The following is a 27,810-nucleotide window of genomic DNA, read 5'->3' on the forward strand; positions in this document are numbered from 1 at the left end:
AGAGATATCGCCAGTTGAATACACAGTCGGGAATGGAGGCTGTATACTATATGATCAGGCTGTGTTGCTAGGCAGGGAAGGGGGAGAAGCTGTATGCTGATTGATCAGTATAATACAGAAAACATTAGACTGCCGAGAGTCAGAAGAAAGAGTCACCTGCTTTTTGGCTATTAGAGCCACATTGGCATATTTCGAAAAATGCTCATAACTTTGCAAATAATAAACTTTTTTTTTTAAACAAATCACACTGTAGTTATCAGCAGCAAAGCGCCTATTAGATTAGTTAGGAGATGGGGAATTGATAAACTGGTCCCTTTAAAGGGAATGTGTCGCTAGAAAAAAATTATTTTTCCCTTTTTAGTTAAACAGTTAGTGTATAAGTGATTAAACATTGTTGTAATTTTTTCACGAGTCAGGAAATATTATAAATTAGATTCTAATTTATAACATTTCTCAGTGCTGGTCACTAGATGGAGCAATTCCCAAAATTGCAGCATTGGCATGTGGTAAAGCAACCACATTGCTTTATGCTGCAAAATTTGAGAAAACTCACTCGCTCTAGTGAGCTCACAGAATCCCCCCTCCCTTATCCTAGCTAATGCCAGGAGAAAGGAGGGGATTGAACGGTCAAACCTCCTACACTGTGTGTCGCCATTTTTTGAGCTAACACACAGTGTAGTAGGTTTACATACAGTAGTAAACACACAGTAAAACACGTACATACACAGACCTAACTTACCTGCTCGTGCCACCTCCGCTCCCTCCGGTCCGTCCGCTCCCTCCGCTCCAAGTGCACAAGTCCGGAAGCCGCGACCGGAAGTAGTAATCTTACTGTCCGGCCGCGGCTTCCGGTCCACAAGAAAATGGCGCCGGACGTCGCTCGGCCAAAGACCTTCAATTTGGACTGTGTGGGAGCGTCCCACACAGAAGGCGTACAGCATGGTGGATGGAACGGGCCCCTGTTCGCATTCACTATGGGGCTGTATGTGCCGTATTCCATATCTGTATGTGTCGTTAATCGACACATACAGAGATGGCAAAAAAAATGGCAGCCCCCATAGACATGAAAAAATTAAAAAATAGAAAAAAGTAAAACACAAACACACAAATAAATAAAAAAAATTTAATAAAACACTAAAAGCAAATTGATATAAAATATTTTTTTTCCGCGACACTCGTCCTTTAAGGTGTTATGGTTATTTACTTAAAGTCTTATTACAAACAACACCTTCATATGAAAGCCAGGGACCCAGCCCGACACATTTTTGAGCAATGAGTTTCCTTGCCATGAATAACATATGGGCTATGGCTGTTAAAAATACCTCAGATCCAGGTAAGTCAGCTACACATCCCAGGAAAAATATATATGGCGACATATTATCACTGAAATCAATATGCGGGTTCCTCAAAGAAACAAGTAGTATCACAGAGTGGGAACTCTTTATAAAACATAACATTTATTCACTGTTAAGATTAAAATGCTCTGAGTAATTATTTTGAATGTAAATACCAATGACACAACCAGGGTTGAATCTAATAAACAATACACAATAATCACCTGCAGTATCCATAAAATGATATCTAGATAGCGTGGTACCATACGCCACCTATGGACAAACTACAGGGATGCAAACATTTCTATCACACACACAATTAGTGTCATTTCTAAGCACCAAATATTGCATAAAATAATCACAACACTGACACTTCATAACTGTCCCGTACCAGTAACATTTCATAAAACTATATGTGGCCCTAATAAAATGGAACATGCCACCGGAGACTCATAAAGGAGTTGTATAGATGTTATGAACCGCTCACCGAATCCCATAGACTTTAAAACCTGCCATAAGTAATCCCATTCTATACTGTCGAAGGCCTTGGCTGCATCCAAAGAGCACACAGCCCTTCTTCGGGGATTATCCACAGGAATCTAGAAAATTCAGATACAATCTCTGATGGTAAATAGCAGTCGATTTTTATGGCATAAATCTTGTCCTATCCGGATGTATTAAGGTTGTAATAATCTTAGATAATCGTACAGCCAAGGCCTTGGCAATAATTTTCACATCGATCGGAAGTAGGGATATCAGTCTATAAAAATCTGGTATAAGTGGATCTTTCCCCAGTTTCGCCAGAACCACAATAATAGCTTCTTTCATGGAGTCTGGTAGGGATGATGACAATAAAGCCTCCTCATACAATTTCAGTAATTCAGGAAGCAGTACCTCTCCAAATTTTTTATACAATTCTCCAGGCAGCCCATCTAGCCCTGGTGCCTTACTGTTAGCTAGTGATGCAGTAGCATCCTGTAACTCCTACAAGGTCAACGGGGTCTCTAGGGAATCTCTATCAGTCTCCGACAATACTCCCAGAGGTGTATCAGAGAGAAATTGTTGTATCTGGACAGATGTCATATTCAATCTGGATCTGTACAGATCTTTATAAAAAAAGATGAAAAACCTTGAGTATCTGTGCCGTCTCTGACACTAGTTCACCTTGGGGCGTATATTCATATGTCACATATGATGTTCCTTCCTGCGACTTAGCAAGTTTGGCTAGCATATGACCAGCCCTATCTCCTTCCGCATAATGGAACTGTCGAAGTATCTCTAAGGCTGGTTTCACACTACCTATTTTCAGGCGTAAACGAGGCGTATTATGCCTCGATTTACGCCTGAAAATAGGGCTACAATACGTCGGCAAACATCTGCCCATTCATTTGAATGGGTTTGCCGACGTACTGTGCCGACGACCAGTAATTTACGCGTCGTCGTTTGACAGCTGTCAAACGACGACGCATAAAATGACTGCCTCGGCAAAGAAGTGCAGGACACTTCTTTGCAACGTAATTTGAGCCGTTCTTCATTGCATTCAATGAAGAGCAGCTCAAGATTACGAGCGTCAAAGACGCCTCGCATAATGCGAGGAGGAGCTTTTACGTCTGAAACGACGCAGCTGTTTTCTCCTGAAAACAGTCTGTCTTTTCAGACGTAAAAGACAGTTCTCGTGTGCACATACCCTTATTCTCAGCTTCTGTCAGAAGATGTGCTTGTAAAGTCTCCCTAGCTTCCCTCCACGGTATCTCTCTTTCCTCATTCGGACCCTGGAGAAAAGTGGATTCCGTCTCATCCACCCTTTGTCTCATAGCTTTCCCAGTTGACTAGTTTTCAGATTCCTTTGACTAATAAGTTTAATAAGAATCCCCCTAGTAGATGCCTTCATGGCATTCCAGACTACATTACAAGAGGCTGTATTGACGTTAAAGCAAAAATACTCAGTAATACGACCGGAGATAATGTCACCATCCAACAGTGGAAGACAAAATGCATTCACCTTCCACATTTGAATACCTTGTTTAGCTGCACGCAAGAAATCCGCCCGCAGTAATAAGGGTGAGTGATCCGACAGCACCCTAGTCAAATATTCCACAAACCAAACCCTGGGTAATAGGAGATCGTTGATAAACATGTAATCTATTCTGGATAATGAATTGAAGTTATTGGAATGGCATGAAAAAGCTCGGGTTTGGGGATGCTTGAGTCTCCAGATATTAATCAGTGATATTTCTTGTAGTAGATGTCCAAACTGTGTTAACCCGTCCCGAATAGAGCTAGGATCCGTTCGTGTTTTATCCCAATAACCATGAACCAGGTTGTTAAAATCACCCATCATAAGTATAGGGATATTTTGAAATCTATTACCAAACATAAGCAATTTATTTAATACCACTCCTGAGTAAGGAGGTGGCACATATATTGCTATCAGTACACATTCAACAGTATAAATGTTACAATGTAAGCATATATATCTGCCCTCTCCATCTATCTCATCATTTAAGCGCTGAAATGGAACCATTTTATGTATGAGGATGCATACCCCTCTAGAAGATCCCGTATGGGTGGCATGGTAAACTGATCCAATCCACGCCCGTTTTACTATATTTATTGTTTCTCTAGTAAGGTGAGACACTTGTAAGCTAATAATCAATGGTTTTTGTAACTGGATATATTCGAATATGGCCCTACTTTTAGTCGGGTCCCTTAAACCTCTTACATTCCAAAACCAAAAATCTACTTGTTCAGCCATCGCGTATCGGTATATCTAGATTAGAGCACTGCTGTGGATCACCCGTCCCTCCCCACGACTGGGCTGTAAATAGCAACGGTACATAATACATTCCAACAAAATGCATCAACATTGAGAATATATCCCGTTCCAGGTGTACCAATCCCTCCCTCCCAAACCATTCCCCCAAAAACTTTAAGAAAGAAATACACAGTGGTATGAAACCACCTGACCAACATTGTCAGGTGGGGCCAAGAGTCCATCTTGTAACCTTCATGTAGACGATGCAGTATAGACATCCACATATTGCACATAGGGGATGCATTCCCTGCCGGCTTCAAGGAGTAGATCAGTAATTAAGAATCGTTCAGAACAATCAGCTCAGTACATGTGGACATCCCCAATAAGTCGAGCACACAGCAAATCAACACAGGAACATAACTTTCATACGTTTGCATTGTTGCCTTGATTGTTGCGTCTTAGCCTTTTTTCCCACCGATCAGTGTTCCCTATAAGGTGTGCGGCTGCGCGGCCGTGCACCTTCCACGGTCCGCCCGCTCATTAAAGTTTAAAGCCTGCGCACTGTCACGGACGGATTCAGTGGCATCGCTAGCACCAGAGGGGGCTCCGGTGCTAGCGACAGCCATATTCACTTGTATGTGCATCCTCAGGACACAGATACGTGTAGCACTATATACAAAGGGAGGGGGGGCTGTGTAGCACTATATACAGGGGGATTGCAGTGTAGCACTATATACGAGGAAAGGGGTGCTGTGTGGCAGTATATACAAGGGGAGAGGGGGCTGTGTAGCGCTATATACGGGGGGATTGGGGTGTAGCACTATATACAAGGGGAGAGGTACTGTTTGGCAGTATATACAAGGGGAGGGGGGCTGTGTGGCAGTATATACAAGGGGAGGGGAGATTGTTGTGTGGCAGTATATACAAGCGGAGGAGAGGTTGCTGTGTGGCAGTATATACCAGGGGAGGGGGGATTGCTGTGTGGCAGTATATACAAGGGTGGCTGGGTGGCTCTATATACAAGGGAGCTGTGTAGCACTATCTACAGGGGGCTGTATGGCACTATCTACAGGGGGGCTGTGTGGCACTATCTACAGGGGGCTGTGTGGCACTATCTACAGGGGGGCTGTGTGGCACTATCTACAGGGGGGCTGTGTGTCACGCTATCTACAAGGGGTCTGTGTGGCGCTATCTATAGGGACAGTGGTGTAAGAGATGCCTATAATTAGTGTTCATATCTGTCTATTGTACTGCTGTACTTATAATATTTTAGTATTTAAAAAAGTTATTAAAACTAATTTAAAATACGTTTTCTTATTCTCTTATTTAGTACGCTCTATTAGCATTTACTGGGGGTATTACTTTAAGTCATCAGATTGCCCACCATTGATGGGGAATGCTCCTTAACTGCTCCGCTCAGGAGCTGCCAAGACTTAGAGGGAACATTGCCACTGATCCATCCAATCCAAGGCCGATTTTGCATTTTCAAAAATTGCGCAGAACCCATGGCAACCACACACAGGTGGGCAGGGAAAAGCATGGCGTATGGTACTTGAAGATTCCTGAGGCGGAGATTAACATCCGCAAATTTCACCCTTCTCTTTTGTATGTCTGCAGAATAGTCGGGATAGAAAAGCCTAAGCAACTTTTAATCCAATGATGCTGCCCAACACGGACTGTGTTTACCCACGTGTTTTGCAAAAAAAATTATATAAAACCATATTTATGTTTTATTTTATGAAAAGCCACAATTATTTCCCAATGAACCATCTCTTAACCAAAGTTGTAGCTTGAAGATCTTGGCCTCATCCTTCAATAGTCATGGGCAGAGAAATCTTTGCACCTCATAGGGGACTGGTGACAACTGCAATCTCTATATGTTGTACAGCTACACCACTGCTTTGAGTTAAGCGATGGCTTAGTGAATGCTCTCACCCTCCTTCAAAGTGTAACTAACTTGTCAGGTGACTTTTCAGAATAAGCTGTCATGTGTGAACATGAGGAATAACACTATTTCTGGCAATTATATGACTTGTTTATGGCGTTTTTAAGCAGTTTTCCCCTCCGCAGGCTCTATCTCTAATTCTCAGTTGTCTCTGAGCTAGTGGGCAAAGCCTAACAGCTATTATGTCTTCGATAAACATCACACATAGAGAAAAGGGAGAATCCTGCTCTCATTTCTATATCTGTCACATATTTAGAAGCTGCAGTGTTGATGAGAATCCAGCACTGGGGTGACATATAACACTTACTAGCAGCCCATTTCTCATCCCTGTTCCTTTACCTGCTCGCCTGTCCCCTCTCCATAGACTTCTATGGGCAGCAGCGCGTCTGTTCCTCTCTGCTCCTGGTTCTGCTCTCCTCCCCTCTCCATAGACTTCTATGGGCAGCATCCAATTGCTGCTGTAGGATATTAAGTCTCTATGGATGAAATGTCACTGTCACCTGCAGCCATTGGACAATGGTGCCATGTGATGTTACTATGGACACAATGTTTGCATGGCTTAGTTATCATTCTAGGGCTTGACATATAAATTTCAAAAGTACCGTCAGCATATTAGAAACTTTGAAGAAAAAAAAAGCGACTCGGTTTAGTGCATGTTCCAGGGAAATCTTGCATTTGCAAGTCTCTGGTCTTATTTAGTTTGTGTTTGGGAAAGACAAGAGTGAGGTGTATGATGTTTTTCAGTTCCAAGACATGTAGAAGAGAAGGCCATATAGGCGCTCATCGAAATACCAGCCACTGTCATTACAAGTAATGATCTGCCAACTTCTCACATTGTAATGGGTAAAAGTTGATTATACTGTTGATTTCAAGTCTTTTTTTTTTACTAAAGTTTCTCAGGGCTTAATTTATATGTGAAATGTCAATATTTACTTTTTATGAAAGCCGGAATTCATAATTATTCTACTTTTAGAAGCGTAATCCCATTTCTAATTTACTTTTGTTGGAGCTCCATCAACTGACTCGCATTTCTTTTTCTTAGCCCATGTTGATTTCATTCTTGATATCACATCTAACATTTATATATTAATCCATTTATTTATTCTGAGGTTCATTTAAATCCTTCTTAAAACCTGACATTTCTATGAATCATTTTCATTTACTTTTCCCCCAGATTTTATATTGGCTGAATGTCTCCAACAAATTGTCAGATTTCCTTTGTAAGGAGTATCAATCCCATAGCTTCAAATATTTTTCCATATACATCCCTTATCCCAATTTAATTATGCGTTATGGTATTATGGTATCACCAATATTTTAACTAAATTAGTTTGGGCCATTGCCTCGCTACAGCTGCTGCATTAAATGGATGACACTAAACTACCTTAATACTGCGTGACTGCTTTTGTCCATATAATAATATCCTGCCAACAATACTTCCACCCACCTCCCAAACCTTTAATATTTATCCAGTGAATAAAGTCCCAACATGGATGGTCTAGAAGAAGGAGTCTGTTAGGAGACATTTTTCCTTAAAGTGCAGCAACTATTATATTTACTCTATTTCTTAGTACAAAGCAATGATTTGTTTCTCACATACAAGCTTGTAAAAATAATTTCTTCCTATTGCCACCACTAGGGGGCCAATATGTATAGAACTGCAGACCGACTCTATCGGCCTGAATAGGGGAGTATGCAGATTGCCCCCTAGTGGTTAGAACAGGCAGCATAAATTCTTGCTAGTAAATTTGTGGGAGAACATTGATATATAAAAAAATGGAAACTCTAGCTTTATTATGTATATTGAGAATATGCTCCAAATCATTAGTATTGCTTCTTTCTGTGAAAAAATAATGCAATGCTAGGTATACTCTAAATATGCCTCGCTCAGCCAAAAAATGTCTATAAAGCTCAAGTCTCCTGTTTTTACTGTAACATTTATTATACTTGAACATAGTAGTCCTGTATGTCGGGCCTGAAGCTGCAAACAAGTCAATGGCATTCTGTATATAATACTTTATATATAATCGTAGCTATAAAATCCACTGTCATCCAGGAATTATCAAGAACCATGCACTGAGTAAGCAATTTCTCTACAAGATGAGAACCAAAAGCAATGACTCTGATTGGTCTGTCTGATGGATTTAGTGTCTTCATAACAAAATTAAAATTTTAGCAAACAAGGGCCGGTACTCTGGCCTGCGCTGAACAAATGACAACTCAAAACTGCTAACTCCTTTTGCTTATTCGTTGCTGCGCGCTCCCCATCCTTCACTCCCCAGATTATATTTTCAGCTGAATTTAATGAAGATCATTTATTAAAGAAATGCTCAGACCCTGCTCTGGCCTCAGACAGATGCACTCACTAATATGAATCATTTCTTTAAATTGGATTATTTTGATGGAGGATCAGGCTCCTGCATTCTGCAGAACGGGGAGCCGCGTCGACTCGCACAAAATCGTGACAGGGAGGCAGTTTGCGCTCATTAAAAAACAATCTCGTGCTCAGAGCAGGATATAGAGATATGGCATCGTTATCATTTGCAGTTAGTGACACTGCTCGGGCCCCGCTCCGTGCAGTAACTGCTGCGATCCTAGGGAAGGAATAATGAGCACAAAGCTCATTTCACTTTTGTTTACTTAGACCCATTGTAAAATTTACCAGAACACGTCCACGGGTGTCGACAAAATACATTAGAGACATCTTCTCACTGCTGCTCCATCAATGGAATGATAACATTGAGACTTAATGAACAGTGGGGAGTATCTGCCTGCTAGCATTTTACAATTCACAATATGTACAAGTCATTCCCTTAGGAGAAGTGACAACTTAAAGGCAAACTCCGGTCAAAAATGAAATCTCAACTATCATATATTGTTAGTATATATGCCAGCTTCCAGGGGATCCAGCAGCTGAGGGCGCCACCTACAGTTAAAAATGAATCTTAAAGATGAGGGATGGATAGTGATCACTGCTTTACTGCTGCTGGAAAATGAAAAGAATGGATAAAGGAGGATGGAGAATGATATTCGATGTTTATGCTGAATGTGGATAGGCCAAAGAAAGACCTTGCTGGCTGTCATTGCAGAGAACCGAGGCCCTATTCCTATCATAGAAAAAATGATATCCAGCACTCGTTCCAATACAAGTAAAAAACCAAATCCTTTATCTCATCTGGTTAAAAACAAGTCAAAACATTTCTAGGAAGGACACTTACGCGTTTCGAACCAGAGGTTCTTAGCGATAATTATAGACACATCTGATACACTCAGGTGTTATAACTCATAAGACGGATATGGAAACTTTAACTATGACTAAGAATGGTGAGTAGACCGTATCTCTTTTTTTTTACTTCATTCCTAGGCACCCCACAAGGTTATGTTTCTCACTGTGACAATACGGTTTCTACATTGTAACAGCTTGCGGCTTCATGAAAGGGTATTTAAAAATAGTGCACCATGGGATATAAATATGAAGATTTTCACAGTTCTAAAATTTTCATGCCCGGTCATTATTGGTCTTCTTTGGTCATGGGGATGGGGGTGGGGTGTCATTAATGCAACTTTATGTGATCATGGCTCTTGGTATTTCAGTATTAATTTAATTATTTGCTTCAGCGTAATATTGTAAGCAATTTTTTTCCTTTCCCATTACTTAGGACTTACTTATCACAACAAGAAGATGCACCCAGTGATACATATATTGTAAATCAATGACATGTGAAGTATGGGAGACAAGGTTAGAAAATAAAACATCATAGAGTCATGTCAGAAGTTCTGGTTGGGAATGTTCCCTGCTCAACAATTGCTAGAATAAAGGGTCCATGGCCCTTGTCAGAACACATGCCCTTTTGGCTCCCTGCTGCTTCGTTTGGGAGAGAAGATAAAGAAGGACCATGGACTATAATGCATTCTAATAGCCCATATTCATCTCTCTCAAGTGATGTTGAGAGAGGACGACAGGCGCTGAGGTAAGGTACACGGTGCTCAGTGCTGAAGACCCTTTGTTCAAGCGAGAAGTAGGAGTCATGGACCCCCCCCCCCCCCCACAATGAGGACTATGGCAAGTATGGAGCTACACTCTAGTAAGCTTAGACAAATCAGTTATAAAAGACTCTTTTTTTTTTAACCCTTTGCATCTTGACCAGCCTCATGTAAATGTTGTTTGGTCATGTAGGGCAGATCATGGAAAAATATACCCAATGTTGAATTTTCTTAAAAAAAACAAACAAAAAGGGTGGAGAAACACATATTCTAAAATGAATTCACTTTGAAGGAGAACTACCAGCAAAATCTACATTAACCTGAATTATTAGAGGTTGACATTACAAGCTTCCTGTGAATAGAGCTTCTGACCGTGTCCCCAAGACAAAACTTCCTATTCCTATTCCTGACAGTTCTGTGTTATCATGGGGACACTACGTTTTCTTATTTAATTTCTTACAGTGTTATAAAAATAGATTCTGATTCTTTGCTATGTAGTTCAAAGTCCATATGATAATACTACGCTGTCATACTACAGGAGCAGGAGGTATTGTCATGGGGACAAAATTAGAGATTTTCTCAGCTGACACTTGTAACTTTAAAGAGGCTCTGTCACCAGATTTTGCAACCCCTATCTGCTATTGCAGCAGATAGGCGCTGCAATGTAGATTACAGTAACGTTTTTATTTTTAAAAAACGAGCATTTTTGGCCAAGTTATGACCATTTTTGTAATTATGCAAATGAGGCTTGCAAAAGTCCAAGTGGGTGTGTTTAAAAGTAAAAGTCCAAGTGGGCGTGTATTATGTGCGTACATCGGGGCGTTTTTAATACTTTTACTAGCTGGGCGCTCTGAAGAGAAGTAACATCCACTTCTCTTCAGAACGCCCAGCTTCTGACAGTGCAGATCTGTGACGTCACTCACAGGTCCTGCATCGTGACGGCCACATCGGCAGCAGAGGCTACAGTTGATTCTGCAGCAGCATCAGCGTTTGCAGGTAAGATCGACTTACCTGCAAACGCTGATGCTGCTGCAGAATCAACTGTAGCCTCTGGTGCCGATGTGGCCGTCACGATGCAGGACCTGTGAGTGACGTCACAGATCTGCACTGTCACAAGCTGGGCGTTCTGAAGAGAAGAGGATGTTACTTCTCTTCAGAGCGCCCAGCTAGTAAAAGCATTAAAAACGCCCCGATGTACGCACATAATACACGCCCACTTGGACTTTTACTTTTAAACACACCCACTTGGACTTTTGCAAGCCTCATTTGCATAACTACAAAAATGGTCATAACTTGGCCAAAAATGCTCGTTTTTTAAAAATAAAAACGTTACTGTAATCTACATTGCAGCGCCTATCTGCTGCAATAGCAGATAGGGGTTGCAAAATCTGGTGACAGAGTCTCTTTAACCACTGATAACTTGGCAGGGGAATATGATATTTCATAGTTTTTTTTCATTGTTAAAAATAAAGGAGTGTTCATATACAGTTCTCCATAAAGGATCCATGGGCTTGGTTAATTTTTGCAGAAACATAAAGAATTTACATATAAACATATTTAAAAGAAGTAATATATTGTTTTGCCTTTTTACTGTCGGAAAAATGTAATGTATTGAAAAGAGATATCACAGTATAACACAATGCATGACAGAACAAAACTAATTTCGAAGCAAAATGTATTTATCTTAAGAAAAAATGGATAGTCCCAATTTCAAGGACTATTAAGCTTTTTTTTTGTACATGATTTTGCTCTGAATTCTATATTCTTTATTCTAATGTGCATGGATTTCACACTGCTCTGTGTACTTTGTCATTTCACTATAGGGAGAACACTCCACACATTTCTATCAGAAAATAAACAGAAACAGACAGTCTTCTAGACTTCAGGAGGTTAGAATATCTCAAATCTGGACTCCAGCTGAGCTTTTCATTTTCAGGGATAAAGTTATAATACTGAAACTCTTAGATTTATTTTTTCTTATGATGAAATAAAGTTTAATGGTTCAATATTAATACAAAACCACAAGGAAAAAAAAGATCTATCTCGTATCTATCTATCTATCTATCTATCTATCTATCTATCTATCTATCTATCTATCTATCTATCTATCTATCTATCTATCTATCTATCTATCTATCTAATATCTATCTATCTAATATCTATCTATCTCATATCTATCTATCTCATATCTATCTATCTCATATCTATCTATCTCATATCTATCTATCTATCTATCTATCTATCTATCTATCTATCTATCTATCTATCTATCTATCTATCTATCTATCTATCTATCTATCTCATATCTATCTATCTCATATCTATCTATCTCATATCTATCTATCTCATATCTATCTATCTATCTATCTATCTATCTATCTATCTATCTATCTATCTATCTATCTATCTATCTATCTATCTATCTATCTATCTATCTATCTATCTCATATCTATCTATCTATCTATCTATCTATCTATCTATCTATCTATCTATCTATCTATCTATCTATCTATCTATCTATCTATCTATCTATCTATCTATCTATCTATTTCCTTAGAGCAGTCTTTCTTCAAAAACTGGGACTGTACATAAGCTTACATGGGATGGTAGAGACTGTGCATACAAAAATTGTTCTTTGCCCTGCATAGTTTTATGAGTGTCAAAGAGAAAGTTACAGTTGAAAACATATGACTTATGTGATGTCTATACAGTTGATGTTTTTGAGTATAAAAAAAACGACTGTATATTCGACATATGACAGACATAGCACATGACTAAAATTACGCAATACCCACTGTGGGGAGGCTTTTCTGTGTTAGGCCATGGAGGGCTAGTGGAATTAAGGGGTGAAATAAATGCAGACAAAAGCAGGAAATCCTGGATTAAAACCTCTGCAGTCCACATGAGAACTGCGAATAGGGAGAAGGTTTAAAACTAAAATATGTTGAGGCCCCTGAGGGGCCAAATTAGAGTGTGGAGCTCAAACTGATTCCAGGCTAGACTCAACCACAAGCTGTATACAACATAAGAGAGCTTGAAGAATTCATGAGTAAGGACTCATGCACTCAATAGGGCCATAATCCAGCATTCATAGACGTGTTTTTCGGCCCTACTCATAATGCTTCTGATTTCATACAGTATGGAGGGATACAGAGGTGTTTTTTGTCTGCATTGCTTCTATCTAGAGACAGAAGTATCTACATAATGAATAGTAAGGTGTTATAGGACCTCCATATAAGCAGAACAGTGTGCATGGGTGCAAAAGCCTCTCTGCAATTACTACTAAAAGATGTCTAAAAACGTACTTAAAAATGAGTAGATAGTTATGCATTGAAATATTTTGTGGAAAATAATATGACTGTTTAATTGCTCTTCTCTTATGACTTAAAGAGTCAGTGTTGGAAAAAAAAAATCCTAATTAAATCCTGATAAAACATGAAAAAAGACCCATAAGTGCTACTTCCCTTCCCCCACATATACGTAAATGTGATATTTACAATTATTTATGAATGAAATGTTATTATATAATTACATTTTTGGATCAATAATGGTAAAAAAAATAAGACCTCAAATATTTCAGGTGAATTTTCTTATAAGATCAGCACAGTGTGAATGGGTTAAGGAACTAACTGGAGATAATGTCATAGAAGGAGAACTTGTGTTCATCACTTAGGCTCAAATTAGCAGCCCAAATTCCCTCATCCATCTTCTCCAAACTGCACACAATGCTGACTCGAACTCAAACACAGTTATATTTAAAGAATCTATCATGTCAGCTGTGATTTAGATGGTGGATTTCTTAATTGTCTTCCTTTATTTCTCCATATGTCTTTTTCAAGGCGTTAGCTGTTCCCAGCGCTGTCTTAAAGCAGCAATCTGAATTTCCTGAGAGCGCGGGTCCATCAGTCTTTACCATTATTTAAAGTGTCATTTAAAGGAAGAGAAATGCACTGTAACGCCAAAACAGCCTCCGAGCAATTTGTTTTCTAAAAGAAAAGCTTAGTACGCACATTTGTACGTTAATGATCAACTCCTCCAATCCCAACCAGCCAAAAGGGCAATAAGCAACCACCATAAACAGTGTTCATGAGTAAAATAACACCTTCTACTATATTCATTCTAGTCAATTCTTGGACATCAAAATGTCTGGTTTTCAGTCCCTAGTTCCATTTGTAATAATATAAAGGGGTTAGAATTAAAATGGGGATGCCATAAATTATTGCGTCAGAAAATAGTCCAAATACCTTTTGTATGCCCAATACAGAAGACCAACCAACCACCAACAGAGAGTCCAAAGAGCAGAAAGAATCTTGGAATATTTAATATACTGGCTTGGAAAAGAACCATCTTTGCCCAAAATGTCCCTATTGTTTACGTGATTGTTGCTTTCCAATGAATTAAAGAAGGAGCTTTTTGGGATATTCCTGGTGCCTCTGCTCATTGTAACCTCTGTGCCACTTCTTCTTTTGCTAGTGGCAAAATGAGCAGATACCAGGCATTACACCAGCCTAATCTGCTGATAATGTGGGGTCCTAAACCCAAGAACCTTCACAGTCAGTTTTTAGAAGACAGAATAGATAATGAGGTTGTTCAAACTGGACAACCCCCGAAAAATAAAAGCACAACTAGGTGGAGTACCCATAGAGCAGTAATGGTGTGAAAGTATGGGAAGCAGTAAGTCATAAATGTTTACCTTTGGTGGTCGTGCACAGGTCTAAGCAGACACAACACTATTGTAGCTCATATAATGTATTTAGGAGCAGCCTCTGCTCCCGGACACGTGCATCAACCGAGTGACAAACCAGACAAATCATAGAAAAATGTGTGAAGTCCAGCGGGCACCAGGGGTAAAAGAAAGATGCCCCCTCTCTTGGGCCTAGGACTAAATGTCCATTTCAAATATCTTATATTGTAGGGAAGAGAGGAAACCCCTGGCCTGTGCTGGATCTCACATATTTTTCTCCGTAGCCCCTAAACTTTGCTATAAAATACACATAGGAGCTTCAGGTTACACCTCTAGTCATGAGCAATGTTTTGTTATTTAGTGACTGAGCCTCGATGTGCTTCAGTCACAAGTGTGAACATCATTGTTGGAGAAATCTTCCAGAGGACGATAGGAATTTGTATTCCAAAATGAATGTTACATTAATCCAGTTGTAAAATATGAAATAATTTCTGTACCTAAATGTACTATTTTTATTTTTTTGTACAAAAATTTGGTTAATGTGGAAGTAAGAGAGAAAAAAAATCCTGGCTTAAACACACCTCCTTGCCCCATCTCTGCCATTAGTTTAAGGGCAATTCTGTCCTGAGATGAAGACCTGTGTTATGTGAGACAGACTGGTTGCTAGGAAACCATTTGAGAAGACTGTTGTTATGTCGTGCATCCTTAGCAACCAGACGATCACACATGATTGATTATGCTGTTTAGCCTAAGAGCTGGATTGGAACTGCATTGGCAGCAGAGAAGGGGATGAAGGGCAGCAGTAAAGCCATGCTGTGCTAATCACATTGATCTTAAAAATAATTTTGGTAGAGAAACACTTAAATTTCAAGAGATTATCAGAATGTATTATATAATTCTTTAATAAACCAAATAATTGCTGAGTAAGATTCTAGGCTTTATAAATAGCTATTCTGGAAACTCATGCTAAACATACAGTAGTATCAGGTAGGAGTACTGCTTGCTCTTAGATACAGTCCATGACCATCATGATTGAACAGTACTCCAGCGCACATTTGGTCCACCCAGTAAAGGTCATATTTGATTTCTTGTTAACTTTTTGATCCCTCTTTTGACAGTACTTGTGGTACTTTCTCGGTTACCTACCTGTGCTAGTCCTTGTTTCCCGCGGCTCCTGAAATGTCTCAGTAAGGGCGGTTGGCATCTTTCGGCCTCTTCAGTTGCACTTTAAGCCTCTTCATGCCAATTTGAAAGCCATTCATAGCTTGTATGGCAGCCTGGGCACTGGCAGGATTGTCAAAACTCACAAAACCTGTCAAAACATGAAGCAATGTGGGGGCTTAACAAGCCGAAAGCTACCGGGGACAATACATATAGAGCGATACCATTAAAAATGACCATGTGGAGGAATATAGATAGATGAAAGATGGACAAATTACATACATTGAATATCCTACAAAGCAGCACCCATGATTAAGATAACTTCAGCAACAAATCCAAGATTCTCACCCTATCAGATGGCTTCAAGTAATTTACAATCAGCAAGAGAGAAGAAACACATGTTAAAGTTTTATAGGATGACCTACTGAACAATAGGCAATGTATAGCATAGTTCAGATTCTACTCTTAAAACTTTTTTACCTATGAGGATGGAAATGGTTAATTTTGCCAACCAACTAAAACGATTATGAAAAAGATGCAAGAGAACATTACTTCTGGTGAACATGTCTGAAATCTTTAATTAAAGTAGGAAGCATAGAAATGGCTTGATAAGGCCATCTCAATTGACAAGAGTATACATTATATAGGTGAAATCTACTTAGCTGGATTTACGGGATCTATATTTTCTATAGGCATTAATATAACTCTAGGTTCCAAACACAATATGGCCGGTGTCCCTGATAAGATTGTTAAATAGATTGGTGCATTCTTAGTAATGGATCATTATAGAGTGATATATGATTTTTGGAAATTAAGGAATTTTACTGTCCTGTATAAAGACACTCTATTAACCCTTAATTACTAATTATGGATTTACTATGAAGAGGAATATGCAATAAACAATTCTACAAGAAATAATTCAAATAAATGTATTTATATTCTTACAATATTTTGTGAACTATTAAAGGAAATAATTTGTGATATTCTGATGAGATATTTGGGTTTTTCCATTGGCATATGGGTAATCGTACTGAGTTATCATGATGCACTAAAAAAGCAACTGAATGTGAACTTCAGCTTCACTACATCTGTATCTGAAAAAAATCGACCTTCATGAAAGCCTATGATAAAGAAAGGGAGGAGTCTGTTGCTGGACGAGAGATCAACCTCTTCTATCTGCTACGTCACCAACTGATAAATCCTGCATTCCCTCGGGTGTATATGTGTTTATGAGTTTTTAGAAGGGCTCAGTGCATGAGGTCTTAGGAGGAGTCCTTTTACCTTTATGTTCTTCTACCAGTTCTGCAGTTGGGTCAGGATGAGGAAAGTGACAATAGGTGACAGCAAACTATGGAGCTGTAATGGCTGCCTATAGCTGTAGTTATCTATGAAGTTTCTATAATTGACATGGCCCCATTGGCATCTACCTAGAGAGGATTTGTTTTTGGAGGGAAATGCTTTTGGACATTGTAAGGTAAATTCAACATCAACTGTGGAATTAATATATTTTGTAATAGAAGTAACAATGGAGTTATATCCGCATTGTCTTCGTTAATAAACTTTAGAATTTTCCTTTGTAGCTTGTAAAATAACTTTTTAGAAATTTACTTTCAACCGTTTGGCACAGTGGGACATAAACTTTCCACATGAAGTCGTTCTTGGCTTTCTAACCTGCACCAGATTGTTCAGCCAAGGGTTTCTGCCTGATTTCTCCTTTAACGGCATGAACAATAGGGACGCCTGCACACTTGCTCCAATTTTTCCCACTGAAGTCATTGATTCTTCATAGTCATTACCCTGAGAAATAACTACATTTTGGTATGATCATTTTTAATACACATTTTGGCAAGTCTGCTTGCTCTGCAAGTGCATTCTTTGGGCCACATAAATACATTTTCAAGCATTCGTACTGCAATAAACATGAATGCTCGGTAGATTTTTACCACTCAGTGCTGATAAATTTTGCTTTAGTGCCAAATATGGCCATTCCCCACCCCCAAAAAAAAATTAATAATTTTCTTATTAATCAATTACATAAAAAACTGCTGCTATCAATTGTGATCTACCAGCCTAAAGGGTTTGGTTCTTCCTGTCCTTTTTAATATTTTAATTTTGCATGGGATCCTCAAGGGTTGGGCCTTTATGATAACTTTGACAATGGTTTAATATTGTTAAGATGATTTTGGCTCTGGAATATGGAGCATTGTGCATGAAAAACGGTGTGTTCAGTGCCAGGAAGAGGCTGCTCAGAGTGATAATATTTAAGTGTAAATGATGAACTAAATATGTGCACAGTGTCAGTCTGAAGCTGCTAAGACACATTATTTAGGTAGATGATGATCTGATTAACAGGTCATTGCATAATGTGATACTATTTGTGTCTCTTCAAGTATGGGGTGGAAATTCAGCCTCTCTTTACCTGTAGGTCATTAGGGGAATTAATAGACGAGAACTTGTAGATTGTCTTGTACATAATAAGTCTAAAAAATATATCTAGAAAACAGTACAGAGATTTAGATGATATGGACAGATCAAATACTGTTGTATTCTGTAAAAATATGCAGGGCCAAGATCCATCCAATATGCATAAGTGTTGCTCAAAAACTAAAGCTCCTTTTTTGACAAACAACTTTTTTTTTAACCCTGATCCCTTTGCAGTTTGTCATCTGGGATTGGTCTTTGGAAATGGAGAATTACTGTACATTCTTGGTGTGTGGTGAAAAAGATGGTGATGGCAAATGGTCTTAGCTACATCTATGCACGTACAGCTTTTTAAACTAATGTTATAGGATATTTCTGAAATGGCTGCCCAAGTGAGTGAGGGGCATTGTAGGCCTACAGTATGGAATTGGTCGCAATATGTTGATCCTTGTTCTGTTCCTTGTTATTTTACATTTTATTTGAATTTACATTTTAATTTTAGTTCAAGCACATTTGGTAAAGTGGAGGAGAAAATTGTTAAAAATATTGTCATTTTTGGATTCCATAAATGAAACTTCAATAATTATTGGTGGGAAAATGTTAATATTTAAAGTGTCATTTATTGTTATTTTCTTTCGACATTATGTTAAATATTTTCCAAATATACTATTGATCTACAATAAGGTAAAAATGAATTTCTGTCGAGCATTATTAGAAGTGTTCAGTAACACTATTCTTGAGTAAATATGGTTGCAACTACAATACGGCTTCCTGGACTGAGCTACATGATGCATATACTGGAGTTTACCAGCAAAGGGTTACTGTACGTGATATTCGTTTTATCTACTTTTTATGAAATGTTTAAAGTGTGTTTGGCCAGTGTTAAAGTCAGTAGCAAAACTGTCATTTAGATTTATTTTCCCAATAAGCCATCAACTTCATTGTAACGGAAAAATGCCTTCATTGCACCTTTGGGAGAACATAAGAAATTAATCTAAACATCAAATTAATTATGGTTTGTAAATGAGAAATTGCCTGCACGCCTAACATGTTTTGTAAGAGTCCTCCCTCGTGGCTAATTGCATTGACTGTTGCCTGCATTTTTTGGGGTGGGATCTGAGTCTAAGATTAATCATCCGGCAGCAAATAACCACAATGATCTGCAACTGTTCTACACTATTTTTTTTACTTGGCCCGGTTCTCTTATTGTTGGGCCATCGTAAGCTTTTCTATACCTCCTCCTTGTCTTTTAAAATTTTATGCAAACTCCAAACCAGGATCCACTGCACCTTCACAAAGGAAACAGTGGGCTATGTATCAGCGGCTCAGATGCCAGAGACGGTGCCAGACTTATTAAAAACAAATGAGGAAAGTATTGGCATTTGTTGTGGTCCATTTGTCATTTGGCTGGGCTCATTTCAGGCTGTGCTGAACTATACAAGCTGCGAGCAAGAGTTATAGAGCTACTTGTTTTTATTCAAATGTAGAAAATACTAATTGCATTATTAGTCCTTGAGAAAAGTAGTATGATAGTTCATCAATGAGCAGATTGCTGGCCATGCATGGTTTGAATGCATTGCCCAAGTTGAAGACTAGATGCTATGCAGTTGGTGTATGAGTGATGTAATGAGAGCATCTAATGGGCGGAACGGAAATGCAAGTTATTGAGTTATAGAAATCTTCTAAACACTAAAACCTCTGGGCAATGAACTTAATCTTATCCTTATAGAGTACACTGTTTAGGTGCCATCGATGAAATCCATCAGAGTTCTAAAGATGAACAGCTGTCTACCTATGTCCACCTATGACCAGCTTAGAATTGAATTGTAGGATTCCTCTTCACAAAAAGATTTGGTCATTAAAAATATCAATTTTCGAATGCCATTTGAGATGGTTTGGATTAAACAGTGAAAAATCTAGAATGTTAATAGAATTTATTCTGAATGTGTGGCCCAAGTTGAAGACTAGAAGTAAATCGATTGGTGGATGAGGTAGATAACGAGCAGATCTAATGGAAGGAAATGAAAGTTATTGTTCCACAAAGATCTCTCATGTTGGAAAACATCTGTGAAATTAACCTAATCTTAAACTTAGAGTGTTCACTAAGCATCAAACTTTAAGAACTGAATTGTGGGATTGCTCTTCACAAAAAGATTTGTTCAGAAGAAAAAAAAATGAATTTGGAATCTCATTTCAGATGATTTGGATGGTAGGGTTAAAATTCTAAAATATTAATAGAATGTGGAAGGTGGAAACCTCTGGGCAATGAACTACATCTCACCCTAGGGCCACTTTGACATGGCAGTATTATTGTCAGTATTTTGACACATTATTTATGAGCCTAAACAAGGAGCAGAGCATAAATAGAAAAAGTATAATGGAAAGATTCGTACCTCTTCCGTGTTTTGGACCCACTACTGGTTTTGGCTTAAAAATACTGACCAAAATACCCCTTGCGGTGATGCTGTTGAGATCTATAAAATCTATATCAGGAGGTCTACAGGTGTATAGATGTCTCACCATCTTCCAGTGTTTTTGAGAAAGCTGTCAATCTATAGCCACTGTTAAAATTATTTGGATGGAGAAGTAAAAGTTGGGAGATGCCCAAAAAATCTAGAATAATTTAATATTTGATAGAATTTTTTTACAATTTGCTAGCTTGTAATTATAAGGAATCTCCTATAAAATAATCCTAGAATATGGGTGGTAGAACATTATGTATTAATGTGGTCAATTTTAATAAACACATAAAAACTTCAGAAATTCATTGTAACCTTAACTGCCAACTTGTATTTTTTTTTAATTTCTATACTCTCCTGCTTGGTGATGCCTATTGGCTAATTATTATTTTTTTGGTACATTTTTTCCCCTGAAATTTTGATAAATTTGTATAATATACAATAATTTATTTATTAGGAAATATTTTAATCTACCGGTGCTGCAATAAGGATGGCCTTCAAATCACAGAAATGGAAACATTTGCCACTGTGACTACACAGCACGGCACATCACTAAATCCACTGTAGTAAAGAATTACGCCACATTACCACATCATCACGGCACACCAGTTAAAAAACATCAAGAACGTCCAAACACCAAATGTCATGTTCCTCCCTCCCACCCTCAACCCGTCATCATTTCTGTCGTTTGCAAAGGTCTTCCTTGACTTGGAAGACCAGCCCTGAGGAGTGGGTAACATAATCGAAGTGTGGTGTCATCTTATTTTTTTTTTTTATATATTTATATATAACATAAGTAGAAGCCTTTATGAGACTATGGTGGGCATGTCCTTAATCGTAATATATTGAGTGTTTGGTATTCTATAGTGGAGATGCAGTATTTTTAAAACTTTATGTATCATTGAAATTAGGACTAATCTTACAAAAATATTATTTTTACATAATTCGCGGGTATTTCTCAAAACTGGTTATTAAATTTCACCAACTTTATCAATCACTATAAACACTTCTTTAAGCAATCTTTACTCTACTCTTAAAGGAACACTCTGCAAAACTGATACACTGCATTATGCCTAGTTTTGCATTGACTGTTTCTGCAATATACTGGGCTATAATTAAAAAATGCAACAAGAACATTTTAAAGGTGATCAGGATAACAAATACAGAAATTAATAGAAGCAATCAATATTACTTAATGGAACAGCTCCGGATATAATTATAACAATATTTCTAATGCCTGAAACGCCTCATGAAGGCTCACAAACACACTGCTATTTGACCCATCGCTTGTGAATTAAAAACTTTGCTTTACATTCTCTGTCGCAGTATAATCATTTAGTACAAAAACAGTATTTAGCTACAGTCAATTCATCATGTAAATGGCAAAAACAGTAAATTATGAGTTTTTATCAGTTGATTTCAGGCAAATATCATAGTTTATGATTCCTGGTTATCACATTAAAGGAGTTCAGTGGTTTTAGAGTTCATTGGGCTGAAGACTACATATTTAAGATTTTTGCAGTTTACTAAAAAATTTGGACTCTGAGGTGAGGTCTGAATCTGAGTCACAGAATTCACCAGTAGTACCCACAGTTGCATACACAATTATGCAGGCGTCTGAGCTCACATCTCCCATTAACCTTTCCCGGTTCAGTATTTTGTCCGAGCTTGCATTCTGAGAAGTGTAGACTTTATGTACTCTACAGTAATCTAATGTAGAAAAAATAACTCTTCCATAATACAGTGCATCAGACTGCATTGCATATTTGAAGCTTAGGGTCTGTTCACATCAACGTCTGGTTCCGTCTGGGATTTCCGTTCATCCATTCCGTCAGAGGAACAGATGAATAGATAGCAAAACGGAAAATATACCGTAGCTTCCGTTTTCATTACCATTGATTTCAACGGTAACGCTTCGGTTGCAGTTGGTTTCCGTTCCGTAAAGAGTTTCAGTTTCTTTAACAATAGTGTAAACGACTGCACTATTGTTTCCGTTAAAAACCCAGAAACTTTACGGAACGGAAACAAGCGGAAACCAATTGCAACGGAAGCATTACCATTGAAATCAACTGTAATGCAGACGGAAGCTATGGTTTCCGTTTAGCTTTCCGTTTATCGGTTCCTCCAACGGAAAGGTCGAATGGAACCCATGAACGGAAGCACAATGCTGATGTGAACAGGTCCTAACACAACAATAATTTTTACACTTCGCTATAAATGGCAGTTGTCTTTTCTCAGAAGTGATATTTCTGTGTTTCTGACTAAATATTTCCTCAGTGGAGTATAACAGGTTAACATTGAAGCTCTTCATGTAAGCCACTATGCTTCCTTAAAATAGATCTGAATTATAAGCTGTTTCAATTATATTGATATAATCTGAATGATGTAAACTTGAAGAAACACTTGGCTTTTCTAAGAATAAAGTATTCTTATGAATACAAGACAATTATTTGCTATGTCCACATTTCCTTCTCCTCCTTTTTTTTATACCAAAACGCAAAAAATAGATAGATTTAGATAGAAATAAAATAGATTTCTTTAATATCTGCCTTACTCCCTGATCAATTAAATGGAACAAATATGAACATTTAAAAAAATAAATATATATATATATATTTTGGAAGTGAAGCTCCTCTTTTGTTTGTTTTCTTTGTAATAAATGTTTTCCTTTTTATTAGTTTTTACTAACCATAATGAGTAAGCTCATGATTACTACAAGTACTTTGAGTGCACAAGAGTGATGCAATTGAATATGAATCTGGCCAGTTCGTGGCTAAAGTGGGTTGTCTCGCAACAGATGCCTGTCCATATGTCTGTATAGGGCTTACGGATGTCAAAGAGGGGATTCCCTTGCTTGGGACCCTCTCTATTAGTTAGAGCATAGAAACTCACAAAGAGCAGCTCTCACTCTGGTGGACTCGAGATGTCCATGTATTACCTGGTTAACCATTCAGACGTTCAACTATTTGAAAGGCTCATGTAACATTACATTACATTCCCCTGTAGTATCAGCAGTGGAAATATGTGGCCAGATCCGGCTTCCCCCAGCAATGGGGATAGCAGGGGTTAGAGAAGATATTTTTTATATGGATACCCCCTGAAGTTTCACTCAATAACACTTGAGTGCTGCATTGTGTACTCAAAGGATTGGATGCCATGTATATATATATATATATATATATATTTTTTATTTTTTTTTTCAAAGCATACTGTGCCACTAAAGGGGTCATGTGGGGACCAAAAATTATTAGCAGTGTAGTCACTGCAGTATGTGAGTACACTCGCTAATATACATTCCGGTCCCCTGTCTGAGATTTTCATAGACTTTTATAGCACTGCCAGGGTATCTAGTTCCACAAACTTCTTTGATGACGATACGACTCTTTGTCATGTGACCAACCCTGCTGTACTCTATGTAATCGATGTACTACTGCTTATACATGGAGTACAGCGAACACACGCCACCATTACATACTAAATGGTAGAATGGTGGCTCAGTGGTTAGCACTGTTGCCTTGCAGAACTTGGGTCCTGTATTCAAATTTCTTCAAAAACATATTTACAAATAGGGAATTCAGATTTTGAGTCCTACTGGGGACAGTAAATGATGATAAATTCTGTGAAATATGTAGGCGCTATATAAATATTAATAATAATACTAAATGGGAAAATACTGGGTTAAACAGACTTAAGCCTTATTCATGCAAACGGGATAATCGGCCTTGTGATGGCCCTTTTTTTTACGGCCGTCACACAGCTGCATTAAAATAAATGTACTTCTATAGGGCTATCCAAACAGCTGTTTTTTTAATGGACCGTGTGAACGGCCCTTGAAAGAATAGGATGTCTCCTATTTTTGCCCGTTTTCCCGGATCTCTCAATAGACTCAAGTCTATGAGGGATCTGTGAAAACGGGTCCCGCACGGATGCAAATCAGCCATTAAAAATTGCAGTTTTTATGGCCGATTTGACATTCGTTCATGTGAATAAGCCCTAAGGGATATTAGTTGACAGAAATGTACCTGAAGCAACCAGTGTCAGGCAGCTGCTGCCAAAGCAAATAATATCATGGGATACATCATATGGGAATAGATGCACATGATGGGAAAATAGTCCTATCACTCTATAAATCTCTAGTCACCGCACATGGAATATTGGGGATATTCAGTTTTAATTTAAAAATATCTGGAGTAAGATGGACTTAATTTAATGAGAGGTGCACACCTCTTATTAAATTAGGCAAATCTCTGGATGTCTGTGCGGTTGAAATGGCTGGTGAAGACTTCTGCTATAATTTAGACCACAATCTGCCATAAAGTATAGTAAATTAGTCAGGACACAGCAGGCCATACCCCCATTCGCTTAGCCTCGCCAACTTTTTGGAAAAGTTGTTGGTGCGGAGCAAATGCATTAAAAATCAAAAAATGTTGAGCAATTTGCGAATTTGATAGATTTGCCACATGTTGTTTTTTTGTCTTCCTCTGGATCAACATTGCAAGAGAATGAGTTAAACTGGATGAACGTATGTTTTTTTTTCAGCCTTAGTATGTTACTGTACAGTGCCTGGTGTAACTGCGGCACATCCCAAAAAGATGTACATACCCTTTAGAGGCGCTTACCAGGATCTTATATTGCTGGCCTATTATTAGGATTCAAACCCGGGGAACCCCACTGATCAGTAGAACAAAGGGGCCCCTGCAATATTTCACACCATGACATCCATATGTTTGTGGCTGCGTCTGGTGATGAAGATCAGCCCATTAAATTGAAAAACATAACAGTGCTGATGTCATTGTGTGGGTAATGCAGTGAAGAGGACACAGCGATCCAGTAAGTACCACTGACCCTATGTTTTGCTAATCGTCCTGGGGCTTGGATACCCACCAAAAATATATATCCTAAGGATAGGAAATCCATGCGTATTCTTAAAATTGTGTACACATCCCCTTTACTGATGTACTCAACACAGCAACATCTATACTGTATATGTGTGGCTGGTACTGCAGCTAAGCCCAGTCAATTGAACAGACTAAGCAAGACTGAGCTGCAGTCTGGTACTGCCACATACTGCGTATGGATATTGCTGTGTCAGGTATAGAAGTTACAAGAATAAAGAAGGTAGGCTTTACTCAGAAAGTGAGGATAAATCACCAGTGGTTTATTCCACTGGTGATTTATCTTCACCTTCTGAGTAAAGCCTACCTTCTTTATTCTCTTGCTTCTTTTGGGGAAAGTTGGGACTATGACCTCAGTTTGGCGCGCACCATAGGATCCAAAGGAATTACGAGGAGTGCTGTTCCCATCTCTACTTTCTACAGGTGTAGCAGTTAATTTCAGCCTGCTGATTGGTTGCAGTCCTGGAGGTTTGAACCCCACTGATCATACCTCAGTCAGCTATCCCAAGGATAGACTATCAATGTAAAATCTAGTATAAAACCCTTTAATACCTTAGGAATGTTTCACTGTGGTCACTTTGTGTTTCAACCATTAAATTGAAAGGTGAGATGGGGCTGACCTTAAACATTTTTCCTTAGAAAATAGAAGAACTTAAGTATTTTTAAATCTTCTTTTCTATTTAGTTTCTATTGTTCTTTAGATATAAATGTACATCCATATAAGTGTATGCATTCTGCTCAGCAAGGATCTTCTCTAGGGTCCAGCGTCCTGACATTTCCCCTATACAACAATTCTCCCGCTATTAAGAGGTTAAATGTTACTTCTTGGTCATCTTGGACAATGTTTTTTTCATATGGTTGATGTTTTTAATAGTCATAAAAATTAATATTTTCTATTTTATTAAATTTTTCAATGTTCTACAAGTGAAACAAAATCAAACATCGAATAAAATGTGCACAAAATAGTAATAAAAGTTATTATATGGAAATGTATACATAATTTAACAAACATATATGAGGATTAAAAACAAAGGTTCACCTCATAAATTATGCAATAACTTTACCAGCATTTCCCTAATTTACATCTACTACACAAGTTTTTCAATTGATCAGAAAATTGGGGAGAGCGTCAGTTTTTGCTGTGTCCGTTCTGTCAATATACAAAAACATTATACTGTTGCAATGGGATGACCACCATTATAAGAGCTACTCTTCTCTGCCCATGGAGTGGGTACAACTTCTGAAACCATCAGTGAACATCTGATATCACTGGGGGAAGCTGCTGCTGGCAATCCATTTCAAATCAGTATTAGGGCATGGCCCCACGTGGCGGATTTCCTCCGCAACTGTCCGCATCAATGCCGCACAGAATCTGTGTTGCAGATTCTGTGGCGGATCTGCCCAAAATGTGCAGTAAATTGATGCGGATTAGCTGCTGCGTACTGCGGTAAAAGTGCTTCCCTTCTCTCTATCAGTGCAGGATAGAGAGAAGGGACAGCACTTTCCCTAGTGAAAGTAAAATAATTTCATACTTACCGGCCGTTGTCTTGGTGACGCGTCCCTCTTTCGGCATCCAGCCCGACCTCCCTGGATGACGCGGCAGTCCATGTGACCGCTGCAGCCTGTGATTGGCTGCAGCCGTCACTTAGACTGAAACGTCATCCTGGGAAGCCGGACTGGAGACAGAAGCAGGGAGTTCTCGGTAAGTATGAACTTCTATTTTTTTACAGGTTGCTGTATATTGGGATCGGTAGTCACTGTCCAGGGTGCAGAAACAGTTACTGCCGATCGCTTAACTCTTTCAGCACCCTGGACAGTGACTATTTACAGACGTCTCCTAGCAACGCTCCCGTCATTACGGGAGCCCCATTGACTTCCTCAGTCTGGCTGTAGACCTAGAAATACATAGGTCCAGCCAGAATGAAGAAATGTCATGTCAAAAAAGCAAGACGCATCCGCAGCACATATAACATTTTCATGACAGCTGCGGACTTCATTGCGGAATTTAGAATCTCCATTGAAGTCAATGGAGAAATTCCGCCGTGAGTCCGCAACCAGTCCGCCACAACTCCGCAACAGTCATTGCATGCTGCGGACACCAAATTCCGCACCGCAGCCTATGCTCCGCAGCGGAATTTTACGCATCGTCTAAACGAACACTGCTAAATAAA

General features: G+C 38.7%; 1 protein-coding gene across 20 annotated transcripts in view; it reads right to left on the reverse strand.

Moving 5' to 3' along the window:
* CELF4 (CUGBP Elav-like family member 4) overlaps nt 1-27,810 on the reverse strand; it is a 1,056,008-nt gene that overhangs the window by 15,463 nt on the left and 1,012,735 nt on the right. For 18 of the 20 annotated variants that reach the window (XR_012850895.1, XM_075840583.1, XM_075840488.1 and 15 more), the window contains one exon: nt 15,850-16,015. The exons of the other annotated variants lie outside the window; for them this stretch is intronic. Coding sequence is in view for 17 of the 18 variants with exons in the window: in XM_075840583.1 (XP_075696698.1) it covers nt 15,888-16,015 (128 nt within the window). In the remaining variant the exon portion in view is untranslated. The remainder of the gene's footprint in view (nt 1-15,849; nt 16,016-27,810) is intronic. 20 annotated transcript variants of the gene reach the window in all.

The sequence above is a fragment of the Rhinoderma darwinii genome, chromosome 1 (assembly GCF_050947455.1).
Source record: "Rhinoderma darwinii isolate aRhiDar2 chromosome 1, aRhiDar2.hap1, whole genome shotgun sequence".
Taxonomy (NCBI): domain Eukaryota; kingdom Metazoa; phylum Chordata; class Amphibia; order Anura; family Rhinodermatidae; genus Rhinoderma; species Rhinoderma darwinii.